Below are 15,695 nucleotides of genomic sequence, written 5' to 3'. Positions count from 1 at the left end.
AATGTTAAGCGTACATATATGCAGAACATGGAAGCCAGCTTTTTCTGCTTGCGTTTATATGTTTTTATCATTTATTTGTTTAAGCACATACGATAAAAAAAAATATTTTTAATTGCGGATCCGAAAGAGATATATAGATATCAGTTGCATTGAGTTACGCAAAAATAGTGCCGAAAATCAATTGATTGTGCTTAAGGTGCCGGCAGCTTCCGAAAGGGCCGAAAATGGCACAATGTGCACTCATTTTCCATCACTGATACATATGTAAGTTTTTCTAAAAATACCGAGAAAAATTTTGTATTTGGTTTTTTTTGCAATTAACCTATAATCGGATGAATTAAAGTGTCATTATTAAATGAAATAACTTTATTAAATTAAGAAAATAGCAGTACTCATATTTACCACCCTTATTTGCCCACATTACTAATGCCTTGAGAACTACCCAGACAAGTATTGATTACAGCTGCAGTATTAAAATCTCGTTGGGGGAAATAATTCAGGTACGTCAGAACAGTCGGATAGCCAAATAATATTCCCAGAGTATTGTAAAGAGCCTGTCAGACGTGGCAATGCAATATATTTCGAGAAAGGCTGTCAAATTGAGAAATTTCAGAAAGCAGTTGCATGAGCAGGTTTTTTATTTCCGAAAGGCGAATTGCAGATTGCTAGTGCAGCACGAGCAAGTTGAAATATATTTCCGAAATCGATTTGCACTCTCTCAATTGCAGTCACATCCTGCAACGTTTATTTCTGAAACTGATTTCCAAAATGTGACAGAAAGTTCTTTCAGGCTGTTCACACATCGGAATGAAATTTCTCTTTCTCAATTTGACAGCGAATTGCGTGGAAATGTTGGAAATATTGCTACGTCTGACACGCTCTTAACTTATACATATGTACATCAGTTTGATTTCGCACGCCCGTGTGCATACTTACATACATACATTGAGTGCAGCAATTTTGTTGAGGCTTGCAATCAATGCACTATTAATTANGAGGTTTATTTCTGAAACTGATTTCCGAAATGTGACAGAAAGTTCTTTCAGGCTGTTCACACATCGGAATGAAATTTCTCTCTCTCAATTTGACAGCGAATTGCGTGGAAATGTTGGAAATATTGCTACGTCTGACACGCTCTTAACTTACACATATGTACATCAGTTTGATTTCGCACGCCCGTGTGCATACTTACATACATACATTTGGGGTGTTCACAGTTCGTTCCAAATTGTGTCTGAAAANAACATACATACTTACGTATACATACGTACATTGATATGTATGTATGAACATATATTGATGTTCCCATATCACCCCGCACGTCAGTAAGTAAAAAAGCAAAATAGGTACATATATGCATTTCTTAAACAGCTGTTTCCTTGAAAATTGAATTGCAATGATGATACAGGACAAAAGGTAAGTAACAAAAAAAACTTGGGGAGAATCCAAAACAGGCAAAAGTGGTGGAAAAAATGCTGGTAACCAAAGGACAAGCTTACATCCATACACATATGTATGTATGTGTGTATCTACCTACATGTGTGTGTAAATTTGTTTGTAGTCGCAGGTCTCAGGTCTTCTTAATGAAACAGGATTCGAACCTTGATTGTGGTATGGGATATATAAACAAATCAACAAAACAAACACGGAGCTACTCTTTAATAAGTAGAATAACATGCACGGGCATTTAAGTGAAAAAGGNATCGAATACAACATTTTGAATCAGCTGATTTTTACAACACCTAGCAGGAAGCCATTGAAGGCGCAGGAACACATACATACTTACGTATGCATACGTACATTCATATGTATGTATGAACATATATTGATGTTCCCATATCACCCCGCACGTCAGTAAGTAAAAAAGCAAAATAGGTACATATATGCATTTCTTAAACAGCTGTTTCCTTGAAAATTGAATTGCAATGATGATACAGGACAAAAGGTAAGTAACAAAAAAAACTTGGGGAGAATCCAAAACAGGCAAAAGTGGTGGAAAAAATGCTGGTAACCAAAGGACAAGCTTACATCCATACACATATGTATGTATGTGTGTATCTACCTACATGTGTGTGTAAATTTGTTTGTAGTCGCAGGTCTCAGGTCTTCTTAATGAAACAGGATTCGAACCTTGATTGTGGTATGGGATATATAAACAAATCAACAAAACAAACACGGAGCTACTCTTTAATAAGTAGAATAACATGCACGGGCATTTAAGTGAAAAAGGACCTGTTTTTAGGTACGCAGCTCACACAAAACCCAGCAAAGAGTAGCACAATAAAAATCGATCACCTTGAAGGGAAAAGACTGCAGAGCATATGCTACTCTCCTCTACAGAGTGTTATACACCAGTATTGTCGCTCTTTCTCTGCTAAGCAACAGTTGACAAGCTAAGCGTAAGAAGAAAACGAAAAGGACGATCTTAAAGCGGTGGAGTTGGGAACAAAGGTAAANAATCACCCAGGACGGTGTGCGAGAAAAAAGTATTTTTTTTTGCAGTGACGTCATTTTATCGCCATGTGTGAATGAAATGGAATGAAACCATGTGTGTTAATGAAATAACCGATTAAAAAATTATGTTATCAACTATTATTTTTTTTTCTCAAATGCAATTACATATAAGCGGTTGCCGTGCCGGGTGATCTGTTTAGTTGGTTCATGGCTCCATTTCTGAAATCGCCTTTTTTATTTTAAGCCTGGAAATAGCAGAGGTTACAATGCCGTCTTAAGAGCGTGTCAGACCGGGCAATGCAAATTGAGAAGTTTCCGAAAGCAGTTGCATGAGCAGTGGCACCTTGCATGTAAAGTGTCTTTCGAAAGAATTTTTTTTTATTTCCGAAAGGCGAATTGCAGTGAAAATTTATGAAATCGCTTTTTGACTGTTTACACGGCGAATGAATGTCTAGTAATATTTCTCGATACTAAAATGTAACCGTGAGCCGCTAAATAAACACATTTATAAAAGCAAGACAACGAAAAATAAATGGATTTAGAAAAACATTTGAAATGGGTCGATACTATCGATAGTATCGATAGTCACCCTTATGACTATCATAAAACATCGATGGACTTGACTATCGATAGTTTCACAGCTCTACTACTCTCCTCTACAGAGTGTTATACACCAGTATTGTCGCTCTTTCTCTGCTAAGCAACAGTTGACAAGCTAAGCGTAAGAAGAAAACGAAAAGGACGATCTTAAAGCGGTGGAGTTGGGAACAAAGGTAAATGCCCTCGTTGCGCCGCCGCTTCACAACACCAAGTGCGGTTCAGTATTTAAACGTCATAGTTATGTGAGTGCGCTTGTAGATATCTGTGGTGGCATGCGGCACCAAAAACAACCACAGCTCCTTAACACCTGGCTTGAGTGCGCCTAACTGACTGACGTTCACATCTGTTCAACGCTTTGATGGACGGACTTTAACCTGAGAAATGTTCGCTATGCAGTTAGTTGTTATTTTTGCTGTCGCTTGTACATAATAATTGACAATGATCCTGCTGGTAGGCGTGTCGAATACTTTCGCAGTCGACCAATACTGATCACATGCATACAGACATATGTACATTAGGGCGGGTCAATTTGTTCTTAAAGAATATAACCGACTTTGTTTCGGCGACCGAAGTATTCTACTGGCAATTCTAAACAAAAAAGTCCATGGAAGCGTAGTTCTAAAATAAATTTCGAGCCTCCTTATTTCTAATTTTATTTATTGTTTCCTAGCCGATGTCTTTTTTATATTTGCTGAAATTTTTTTTGGAAAAGAATTTATGTACATGTTTCGATTTCGCCTACGAGCAATTGGACTAATTTTTTAAAGTAAATAATCTATCACTGTCCGACTTATTTGACCACGATTTTCTCAAATATATCAAAAATTATTTTAACATTTGCCGCACCAAACTTAGTGTTGCCCAGTTGAAGATGCGTGCCAGACTGTGGCAACCCAGAACGAAACTATTTATGTTAAAAATTTAATTGATTCACGTATATTAAAAAAAAAAAATTGTGACAAAGAGTTATGTTTCCACCAAGGACTTTTTAAGTAGCTTTCATCTGATATTTTAATATTTTTTTACGTTTTTATTATTTCTTACGTTTGCATGAGTACCATTTTTAATACTTTTTGTTTCGCAAATATTTCATGTTATATTTCAACTCCTTTAATCCCCAGTATAAAAATTAATATCAGTGGACCATTTTGTTAAACATATGGATCAAAGAGTTTTTGAACAATTCGTTTGAAAATAAATTGTAAATATATATGTAGTTCATTCTCATAAAGTTTTTCAAACGCCCTTCGTTCGGTGCCCATTTTACCATGCCATATTTACTTTAAATTTTAATTTGTTGTCTTAGATTGGTGACAACACTATTGAATAATGTTTCATAATCAAAGATTTCTTAAATACCTTTTGTTTTATGCCAAACTTGTAATATTGCATATATCTTATCAATTTAGTGCCGTTTCCTTAAGAAGCTCAAGTGCCCTTCAATCGCATTTTTTTTTCGGAACAAAATTTGCGTTTAAAGGCAGATGCAGACAAATCTTATTATTATTACATACATTAAACGAGCAATTCTTATATATATATATATATATATTTATATCCATAGCGTTCTCGGAAACGGGTCTAACGATTTGGATGACATCTTATACAAGTTAAGGTACATCCATGAATTCACTACGGAAAACTACTGTTTCTATACGATCACTGTAAACAACCTTAGAAATTTTTATTGAAAATTTTGTGCTATAAATAATGGAAAATTTTGTAGATCGAGATAGGATAAAATTTGTAACCGAACGGAAAACTTAAATTTTCATTTAAAAAATTCGGATTTAATAAGTTACACAGATAATATTGTGGATTCTAAGGTTATCTGAATAGGCACTACCTCCGAGAAGACTCGTATAAGGTTGCCACCTATTCGAAATTAGTTAGAACTTAATTAAAACATCATAATATGGGTATCAAATAGAAGGTATTTTGAAGATCTCTAATTCAAAAATATTTTTAATAGAGTTTCCACTTATTTTGAATCGAACATTTGTTTAATTTTTTTTTAGAAAAAACGTAAAATATTACTATTTACGGGTACCAAAAGAAGGTTCTTAAACACTGCTTTCCCTATATACAAAATAATATCCCTTAGGATAATAGTGCAAGGTTGCCACTTATTTTGGATTCTATACAATTTATCTAAAACATCGCAATATGGATATCAAATGAAAGGTTTTGTTGAGAACTTTGGTCAGAAAATATTTATCATCAGGGTTGCCATGCTTCTATGCAACCAAGTTTTTATTTTGTTAATTTCAATCAGCATTTTTTTATGTATACACTGTACAAATACGCTCATGATATGTGCCATTCAGTCTAGCGTATTTCGGAATAGTGTGACCACCTAAATTTTGGAGTAAGAAATTTACTTAATAGGTATCGAAATCCAGTTTTTTGTATTTCCAATATATTATTTTAAAGCTATACAAATGTTGAAAACTTAAAAAAGCTCGGTCCACCTGGTACTTTTGAATTTCATTGAATACAATTTTTCAAACAGGTGACAAACTTCCTCAGTTGGCAACCCTCTCCAAAAATGTAAAAAAAAATAAATCTTTCTTGCGGTACTTAAGTTTGATTCCCGGTTGGTGGTTTTGGATTAACAACTAAAATTAAAAATAAGGAGACTCGAAATCCATTTTAGAGCTATGTTTTCATGGAATTTTTTGTTCATAATTGCCAGTAAAATACGCCAGTCACCGAAACAAAGTAGAGAACAAATTTGACCCGCTCTAATGTACATATGTATAAGGATAAATAACGTCGGGTCCCATTCAAGCACTCGAACATTTATGATACCACTCTGCGGACAACATTTGAGATAGAGTGTATAGATATGTACATACTATAACGCACGTGACATGCGAACTGTAAGACTGCGTTTAGCCAGCGTCCAATAGCACCTTCAATCCGCAGGAAGGGTGCATATTTAATTCTTCAGTGACCCTTGCAGTTTTATTCGTCCACTTTCCGCAATGCTTTCATCGCTTCTCCTTCATCGTTTGTAGACTATTTGGCAGTTTTGAATGCAGTTTACGACTCTGGCGTGGAACTGGTGGCGTGTTGCACGCGTGTAGTACAGTGTAGCAAAACATGGGCTTTTCCTACCCAACTGATAGATTTTTCCCGTTTGGTAGGTTGGTAGGCTAGATTGGATTTTGGTGGGTTCCGCTACAATAATAGTTATTCGCGAAAAAATCTAAAATATGTTTCTTCAAACATTTTAGCAACCTTGTTTATACGAATTATTCACCGGTGGAGTCCACCATAGTCCATCTGACAGAGACTTTACTGTAAGACTTAAGGAATATCACCAAAACTAACCTATTTGTCTTTAAATATAGTAGTAAGACCCGTTGTCCCATATGCCGCACTGGTCTGGTGACCAAAAGCTACGCAAGTGTGGGGAGTTCCACCTTTAGCAAGCTGCACCGACGGTCCGCGTGGCCATTACAGGAGTTATGGGCACCTGTCCAACGGATGCCCTTGGTGTCATTACAGGCATTCCTCCTTTGTCTTATTTTTTTTTTTTTTAAAGAGGCCTGCTGGTGTTCCTTACGACTGTCCAATATGATCAGCAAGAAAATTTGGGATCTTCGGAGTAATTTGGAGGTTCTAAAGCCATTCCTGGATAATCCCGAGTTATCCTTCCACAAACCCTACAAGGTCACAATTCCTGCTGTGAAGTGATAATAACTATGATTGACGACGGTATCGGGTTCCGAAAAGGATGTATTGGGTACCGTAATCTTTTCTAAGTATTGGGTACCGACAATTCAGCACATCACTAGAAAGCAGTTTTATTTGCCGCTCTCAGTTGTCAACTCTACGATGACGTCACGCCAAAATAACTCTCACGAATTCTGCTGCAATCGGCGCAATCTTGTATTCTATCATTCTTGAGCGGCAGTGATCGGACTTCTACCACATTGTTGTAGATCTGCCACTTTTTTGAGCATATACCACATCTACCACACAAGGTCTGAAATCTACCACATATTCGCGTTTTGAGTAGTTTTATTTTTGCTCAACAAAATTTTCTTAATTTTAAGAGCAAAAATTGTCCAACACTAAACACTAACAACAGGCAGAATGGAAGGATAAAATAAACTGTAAAAGAGTAAGTTTTCTCAATATTCAATTTTTCGACATCAAACGTGGTTTTATTGTGTTAAATAGCAAAATATATGATTTATAAAAAGAATTAATAGCGAAAATGATAAAAACCGGCGATTTTTGTGGAAGGATTAGCAAATTTCAGTGCTTCTCAAATTTCTAAAGCGTTGTTTACTTTTACTTGAGAATTGTCAAAATCGGCAAATCCCAAGTAGCATTTCTGGAAGGAGCCACATTTTTTTGCTACATCGTGATGTGATAAAAATAAAACCTGGCAGCACTTCGCAAGGTTGCAGAAATCTTTCAAAATATGTTCGAAACTGTCAAGGAAAAAAACTCAACGCAATTTATATCAACTTCAATCTTGCACTTTATTATACTAAAATTAATTTTGTTTTAGATTCTAATTAAAATGTTTGCAATTTAGGTGAAACCTTGCAGATTTTTTTAAATTTTTGTACAAAGTTTGATCCAAAACCTGAGATCTACCACATTTTTTTGAAAGTTACCACATTTTTTTCCAGATTCTACCACACAAATTTTTTTTAAGTCCGATCACTGTTGAGCGGTTGTGCTGCTGAGTAGGGAGAACGTTCCAAAAGCTGCTATTCAATCGCTTGTTTTGTATGGAAAAACGTTTCACATGCAAATAGATTTTAAAAATTTAGAATTTTTGTGAGAATAAATTGCAAATCATTTGCTCTACTAATACTACCTGTTCAATGTGCCTTGATTCTCATACAGCACTCTCAAACATACACCAAATGTACATATTAGAAATTTTCTTCTTCTGGAATCTAAGCAGCAACTGCGAAAAGAAGTCAACAAAACGTTGTTGATTTATTCATCTGCTGATGAACTTAATGTACTGGTTGGCCGTTCAAATACATAAAAATTTAGTGTTTGTGATAAAAGTGTATAAAATATTAGTCCTTTCGAATTAATTGGTTTTATAACATCCATTACACGTAAAGACGTGCAAAATCATCGTATAGGCTCTGTTTAAAGGTTTAATTCGATAATGGAGATTGTCGTTCACGCAAGTTGTCATGCTTATGTTCAATTTAGGAACACATTTACGCAGCCTACTGCCATAATTCGCCAATACAATGTAAGTATAACCAGCGCTTAAGCGTCATAGAATACCTACTCATCAATGTTTTGTCTAATAAAAATATAAATACAAAACAACAATTGTCCAGCGATGAATGTTTATATTGAGAGTATACATATATTCAATTTGTAGGACAAGCAAGAAAAGCCCTACTAAATAAAAAAAATCGCTATTTCGAAAAAAAAAAAATGTTTTTATTGAAAATCAAGAGTAAAAATATAACAAGCAAAAAACATGTCAATTTTTAAATTAGTACCTCAACTGTAAAGAAATTAATAATTCCCTTGTTTTATGTGTATTTATGCTTATTTAAATTTTTTTGTCAATTTGTAGTATTCTGAATATAAGACTATGTTCGAACAGGCACCTAATTGGCAATTAAGAACCTTTTCACAAATTTAAGTCTTAGTTTTTACCCAATTTATCGTACAAAAATTCAAATTATTAATTTCCAATTAATAATAAATTTTCAATTAATTTGTGCCAGATTCTCTATGAGGTATTTTTAAACTGGTCCAGCTCACGTAAATCTAAACACGTTCGCTCCCCAGCGTATTTAATCAGGGCGTCATCATAGACCAGGTAGAATTTTATTTGTTTTTGTCTAGTGTTGTGAGTTTTGGTTGTCATTTGGGTATCTCAGAAACTCAAATTCATAATAAAAGTAATTGTTTTAAGCCTGACACATAATTGTGACGCTGGTCTATAAAGATATTTTTTTGTGCAGACAAGGGTCACATTTATGTGACAGGCTAAACTTCAAGGTTTTATTTAACCGAGTTTTATTCAAAAATACAAAGCTTACATAAATCTAAGTCTAGGTTAAAACATAGTAGCATTATGACTTGTTTTGGACATGAAATTTTCTGAAACATGGCTCAATACATAGGCCAATTACTTGGCCGTTATGTTCAAATTTATTATGTTCAAACAAGCCTAAATATATGTATGCCCTTACCGTCTTCTGTGTTTTTATTTCACTATGAAGCCAATATTTTCTCTCTTAAAGTCGGTAAAAACTTTCCCACGTGCACTGTAAATAAACATAACCTTTTACTTTGCAGGTAGCTGTAATCTCGGGACCAGTTGTCACAAACGTGTGCCAGACCTTCCTATAGACCATACTGTATCCAACAACCCGCTATCGCAGACTGCGGTGAATGGAGGTATAATTTAATTAAGTTAAACCGGCGTTACACACGTGAAAACCCAGCTGACACATATATGTGACGGGTGGTAGCGAACGTGTTAATATTTTTCCGAAGTATTTTGGTAGAAGTCTTTTTTTGGTGATGCAGTCTAATGTACAGTAGTTGAAAAAATTATAGCTGCAAAAAATTTTCACAAGTTTTAAAATATTATTTTTGTTGCTATTTAATTTTGGTTAGTTAGTTATAGTTCATTCTTTAACAACATCCGTATAAATACAAGAGTTTAAAGGCAGTGTCATACGATTGGGTATTTACCAAAATTTGGTGCAAATCGTGTCGCAAATATTTTTCTTATCCCAAACACGAAAATAAATGTGTTGAAATTTTTCTATAGAAATCTATTTCTATAGAGTTTTAAATGGCTAAAACTTCGATTGATTTTTTAGAATTTTTAAAAAAGCTCGAAATTGTACGAAAAATTTTTCAATTTTTTTCTAATATTGCACAAATTTGGAAACTTGGATTTACACGGGTTTTGTTAAAGAATTAACTATATTTTGTAAAAAAAAAAACCAAAATTAAATAACAAATAGAAAATAATATGTAGAAACTTGGCAAAAAGTGGTTCGGTTAAATTTTTGGACCACAGTATGTATTTTTTAATATCTCTAATTGGACATGCACATCTATACATAGTATAAAGGAAAGTCGAGATTCTTTGTACGCGATAATATCGAAAACTACTGAACGGCTTTTGCCGAGATTTTCTCCAATATACTTTGTATCTATAGGAGAGTGACCATTTTAATTTAGAATTTTGATTGGGTTGCCACCTGTCTAAAAAACTATAAGATCCGCAAGGTTCGCTGGATTACAAAAGATGAGGTGTCAAATGAATGGGATGGGTCTCTAGAAAAGCACAAATGTTTTATTTTTTAAATAGGGTTGCCACCTGTTGATAAAATTACTATATACAATCATAATAAGTGTAGGCATCAGTTATGCACCGTCGCAGTCAAACATAAAGATTTGGCTTCTAAATGTGCAATAACGGATTATTTTTCTGAGTAGGGTTGACACCTAATAAAAAGTAATAAGACTTTCACCGTTCGTTGGATTACAAAATTAAATATCAAAAGAAAGGGCATGGCCTCCGCATGTACAAAAACTTTAATTTTTTAAGCGCGGTTGCCCCCTATTTAAAAATTACTATCATCTTTAGATAGCACATACACGCTAATCTCAAAAACTACTGAACGCATTTAGACGAGATTTTTTAGGTATAATCTGTATCGATAGGAATATTATCTTTAGTACTTTAAATACCTATAGGGTCTAAAATATTATAAGATCCGCTCTGTTCGTTGGATTACAAGAAATGAGGTGTCAAATAAAAGGGCTCGGCGTTTAGATGTACAATAATGTATTACTTTTTGAGTAGGGTTGCCACTTTTTAAAAATTTTAAGAACTTCACCGTTTGTGGGACTAAAACCTGAGGCACCAAGTAAAAGGATATGGTATCTCCATGTGAAATAAGTTTTTATTTTTTGTTTCAGTGGGGTTGCCACCTATGTAAAAATTATGTACATATGTGTAATACGCGAGGGCAATTTTCGTTAATTACTTTATATTTGCACAGTTCATTCAATTAAAAAAGAGGTGTCAAATGAAAAGGCTTGGCCTTCAGATATGCAGTCAGGTTTTATTTTTCCAAGAGGGTTGCAACCTTTGCGAAAAATTAAAAAATGTGGGCTGTTCGTTAGATTAAAAAAATTAGGTGTCAAATGAAAGGGCTTGGCCTCCAGATGCATATATATTAATTCTTTAAAAAAAAAAAACAATTACCCAAATGTATATAACCGCGACATTTTAGCAAGTTTTGACTATTTTTCTTTAGTTTGCTAATTGTTTATTATTCTTTATGAAAATATAGCTTATTACTTAACAAACACCATATAAATCCAAGTTTCGGACTTTGTGCAAAAATTATGAAATTTCTGCACAATTCCAACAAAATTTTAACTTTTTAGTCAGCAGCTTTAGAAAAAATTATATAATGCAGTTTTGAAGTCTGTTAAATTCGAGTTTAATGAGGTGAAAATTTAAACTAGCAAGGTCTTACTGCTGATTTTTGGGNCTTTATTATACTAAAATGTTGAATTTCTAAAGATGCTGATCAAAAACTTGAAAATTTTGGTGAAAATTTGCCACATTTTCATAATATTTTCACAAGGTATGAAGTTTTGATTCAAATGTTTTATCTTTTTAAGTAATCAGCTATATTTTCATAAATAGAATAAATACTAAATTAACTAAAGAAAAATAGCCAAAACCTGCTAAAATGTTACGTTCCAGTTTATATTCAGTCACTGTATATGTGCCTAAAATAAAAATCATTGAAATCGGCCCAGTATTTGAAGACTTGTAGGATTAGAAAAAAATGTATTTCAATTGTATATATGTACATATCGCTGAGTGGAAGATCGACGTATCTCGGCAGCCAGTTCGAAAATTTTTGAACAACGCTCTATCTCAGGAAACTTTTCAAGAACGCCCTACTTAAGAATTTGATTGAAAAACGCTCTATCTCAGAATTTAGTTGAAGAACGCCCTATCTCAGCTGCCGATTCAAAAACGCCCTATCTTAGCTTATTTTCAATGTATTTTTGTTTGAGATAGGTCGTTTTTGAACCGAACTCTGAGATAGGGTGTTATTCAACCAAATTCTGAAATAGGGTGTTTTTCAATAAAATTCTGAAATCGGGCGTTTTTCAATCAAACTCTGAAGTAGGGCGTTTTTGAACTGGCTGCCGAGATAAGTAGGTCGATCTTCCACTCAGCCATCGATATGTAACACAATTCGACATGAAAAATTTCTCCGAGGAATGGCTACCCATTTCTAACAGATTTTGGGCCACTAAATTTGTAAAAATGGGAACTTATGTATACAAATTTTGAGAAAATATTGCAAATAGCAAAATTGCCTCAGCTAATTGTCCTGTTTGAACACACTAACACTGTTCTGCTCGGTTGAATAGACAAATCTCGGCCATATTTTTTGCTCGCCCTCATCTTGACAGTTTGAGTTTCGCAATGTTGATTTTTTGGCATAGGCGATTACGGTTCGTTTGCGATTCAATATCATGTATTTGAAGTTTTTGTATATTTATTTTCCAACAGATGTACGTTTTTAACATATTTCTGTGTAGTCTAATCCATCGTACAGTTCCACAAGTAATGAACTCTTCTTACCGGCAGGCTGTAGGTGTGGTTTTGGTTAGTGTATTGGTGCTTTTGGTTTAGTGTGTTAGTGTATTTTAAATAAATTGTAGATAATAGAAATGGAAGAAATCGTAATAGAAATGAAAGAAATTGTAAAAGATAAGAGCAAAGGCCAAAAAAACAGGTGACCTCAGCTGTAGGAATTTTTTGGCAATCAGCTGACATTGTTTTTACTTAGGAAACTGTACTATGGTCTGATCACAGAATGCAGCTATTTCTTTCATATTTTTATTTATATGTACATATATAACAAATGCAGTATGTTCAAATATAATGCTTTAACAATAAATGCGCAAAAAGTATATGTTACTGTTAATATTAAGTTCCATCGTTATTTTGATTAAAATCTAAATTGAAAAATCGAATTGAATTAATAATTACCGTAAATTCTGTTTAGCAATTTTTTTGAAGCGATTGAATAGTTACTTTGTGAAATTTTATTTATATCTGATTTGTTCAAAATGGCTGATCGTATGCGCCCCATATATCGTTCACGTATTGCAACATATCTATGTTGGGTTGCAAATTACGGATGCGTTTACGATGTGCGTCGCTTATTATCAATCGTCTAATTTCAGCAAACAAACCACTATGTTCTTTCAATAAAAATTTACATGTGGGTATGATATTCTGCAATGCGATGATCCGCCAATTTTCTTTGATTTGAACGTTTTTCATAAAAGACGATATATCCATCGCCTGATCTACTGTCGATGTAATACGTTCATTTGATGTGAAAATGGAGTTGGTGTTTTCCGAGCTTGAGCCCCGTTGAGAAGAAGCGCCTACACCTGCACTATATGCACCATATGCCGCACTAAGTTTCGACTCCAATCCTTCCAGCTCTTTATTTTCATTAGAAGCACTTGATTCACTCACTGACTTAACAACGTCCAATCGCCCACCAAGAGTGAACTGATTTGGGATGTACCATCCGTAACGGTTCAATAAATCGATGACAAGTTCTGTACGAGTAAGTTGGGGTAAATTAACATTGTCAACGATGTCGTAAAGTGTTTTGATGAATGCCGGATTCAAATCAATTCTATTTTCGTCAATGAATAATCCTCGTTTCTTGTTTAATAGTGACACGACGGCGTTTCTTGTCTTACTTGAACTTTTGGACGTAGAACTTTTCTGTTTGGAATATTTTGCGCTCACTGACACGATGACTGCTGAAATTTCAGCAGAAACTTCATTTTTACTGGATGTTGTAGAACCCGTTGTACGAACCGTTTCAATGATTTGCTTGTCGATAACAATGCTCGGCGTTGGAAACTCTTCAACTGGCTGATAGGTCTTGTCGAAGATAACTGGCGACAAAATGCCCATCCCAAAGAGACCCGTGTTATCATCAAGGACAAGACCTTTTAAAAATCTTCTCATCAATGCTTGTCGTGGGGTCAATACCGTTCCAACAAATAGTGTGTATTGTCGATCAGCGCATAACAGATCATACGATACATCGATCGCTTGACACAATGGTGTCATTAAAGGTATAGTAGTGTAAGGCGAGGCATCTTTGAATGCATTTATGGACTTTACTGATACAGCATGCGAACTTAAGGCCAAGTGTTCTACATTTTCCAGATAATCAAGAAATTCGCCAACGGTTTCATTTTCAATCTTCGTGACATTCAAATAAAAAGCCGATTTCATTTGGACGTCTTCTAAATCAAAAATGGAAAGCTTGAAAATCTGCGACGTAATAACCGAACAATATCCAGGAGATTCGGCAGTCGCCATATCTATAATGAAAAGAAGAGAAGAAATTATTTAATACATATATGGCCCAAATCGCCGAAAACAAAACCAAGGGTAAACCACTTTTATCTCAGGTTTCGCAGATTTTTGATTATATCTGGGTCATACATATTCTAAGGTATCGGACAACATATATATTAACACGAATCTCCTTCTCTCAAACATAAAAATTTACCTAATCCTGAGACACCTATTAATTAATGAAAATTAAAAAAGCACAACATGCCAATAAAGGGTAGTTTATGTTTAAGGACCAGCACTTTTTTGCATCATGATTGACTCTCTTCGCTTGCCTTGTATTACTTTGAAGTTACTAAAAAAAAGTATTCGAAAAAAATCAGAAGAAGACGATTTTCCGCCTTTTCGCCTATTTTGCTAGTACTGCTTTTAATTCTTCAAAATGCACTGTGGAATGGTGATGTACGATTTTTCGTTCAAGAGTTATATATATAACATCGCCAAACCAAACATATGCTTTCTAACTTCCAATGGCCATAGTTTCTGAAGGAAAAATCGTAAAGCATCACTCGAAAGCGAATTTTGAAGGGTAAGAATAGTACTATATGGCATAGAGCAAACAAAAGTGGCCATTAAAGCTGTTTTTCGTGTACTTAACCGCGAAAAACATCAACATATTAGCGCAGTTCTAGGCTCGAAATTTACTTCGGAAACCACCTTCAACTGCACAACATAACAAACTTTCAAATCTATATTCATAATTATCATGTTCTTAATTTCTTTGGATGTCATGTCTAATCGCAAGTATACTGAATTCAAGCTACTTATTGCATAAAACAGACTACGATCCATCTAAAAACCGAATTATAATCTTATCGATACACGTATATCGTATTTACTTCCAGCCCTCCTTAAAGGTAAAATTAGTGAGATAAAACAAAATCCGCGCTATCAGAAAAAGCATTTTCTTTTAATTAATTTTTGAATTCTTTAACCTAGATCCAAGGGTTTATGGTGGATACACTGCATCTCGAAATTTTGAATTTTATCAACGCTTAAGTTTTGGCTTATATATACCAAATACAACTAAAACTTTCAAGAGCTTAAAAAGGGCTACATAAATTTGAAAGGAGCTAAAAATAGAGATAGGAGCTATAACCCGATAGAAAGAAAAATAAAGAGTTAAATCTAGCTCCAAAAGCACCTAAATGGCAACACGGGCGGGACGTACTTGCCGCAATAA

The 15,695-nt window shown here is 34.4% G+C and overlaps 1 protein-coding gene across 1 annotated transcript in view; it reads right to left on the bottom strand.

The window, feature by feature from the left end:
- Positions 1 to 12,607: 12,607 nt before the first annotated feature.
- The window catches only part of LOC108365652 (uncharacterized), a 21,764-nt gene continuing 18,676 nt past the window's right edge, over positions 12,608 to 15,695 (bottom strand). The window contains exon 2 of the mRNA XM_017619743.1: positions 12,608 to 14,478. Within this exon, the coding sequence (XP_017475232.1) occupies positions 13,187 to 14,478 (1,292 nt within the window). The 3' untranslated portion in view covers positions 12,608 to 13,186. The remainder of the gene's footprint in view (positions 14,479 to 15,695) is intronic.

This window comes from Rhagoletis zephyria, unplaced genomic scaffold (assembly GCF_001687245.7).
Source record: "Rhagoletis zephyria isolate East Lansing unplaced genomic scaffold, Rhagoletis_zephyria_1.1 Rzeph_scaffold_01948, whole genome shotgun sequence".
Lineage (NCBI taxonomy): Eukaryota > Metazoa > Arthropoda > Insecta > Diptera > Tephritidae > Rhagoletis > Rhagoletis zephyria.
This window is presented reverse-complemented; position numbering and strand designations above follow the sequence as displayed.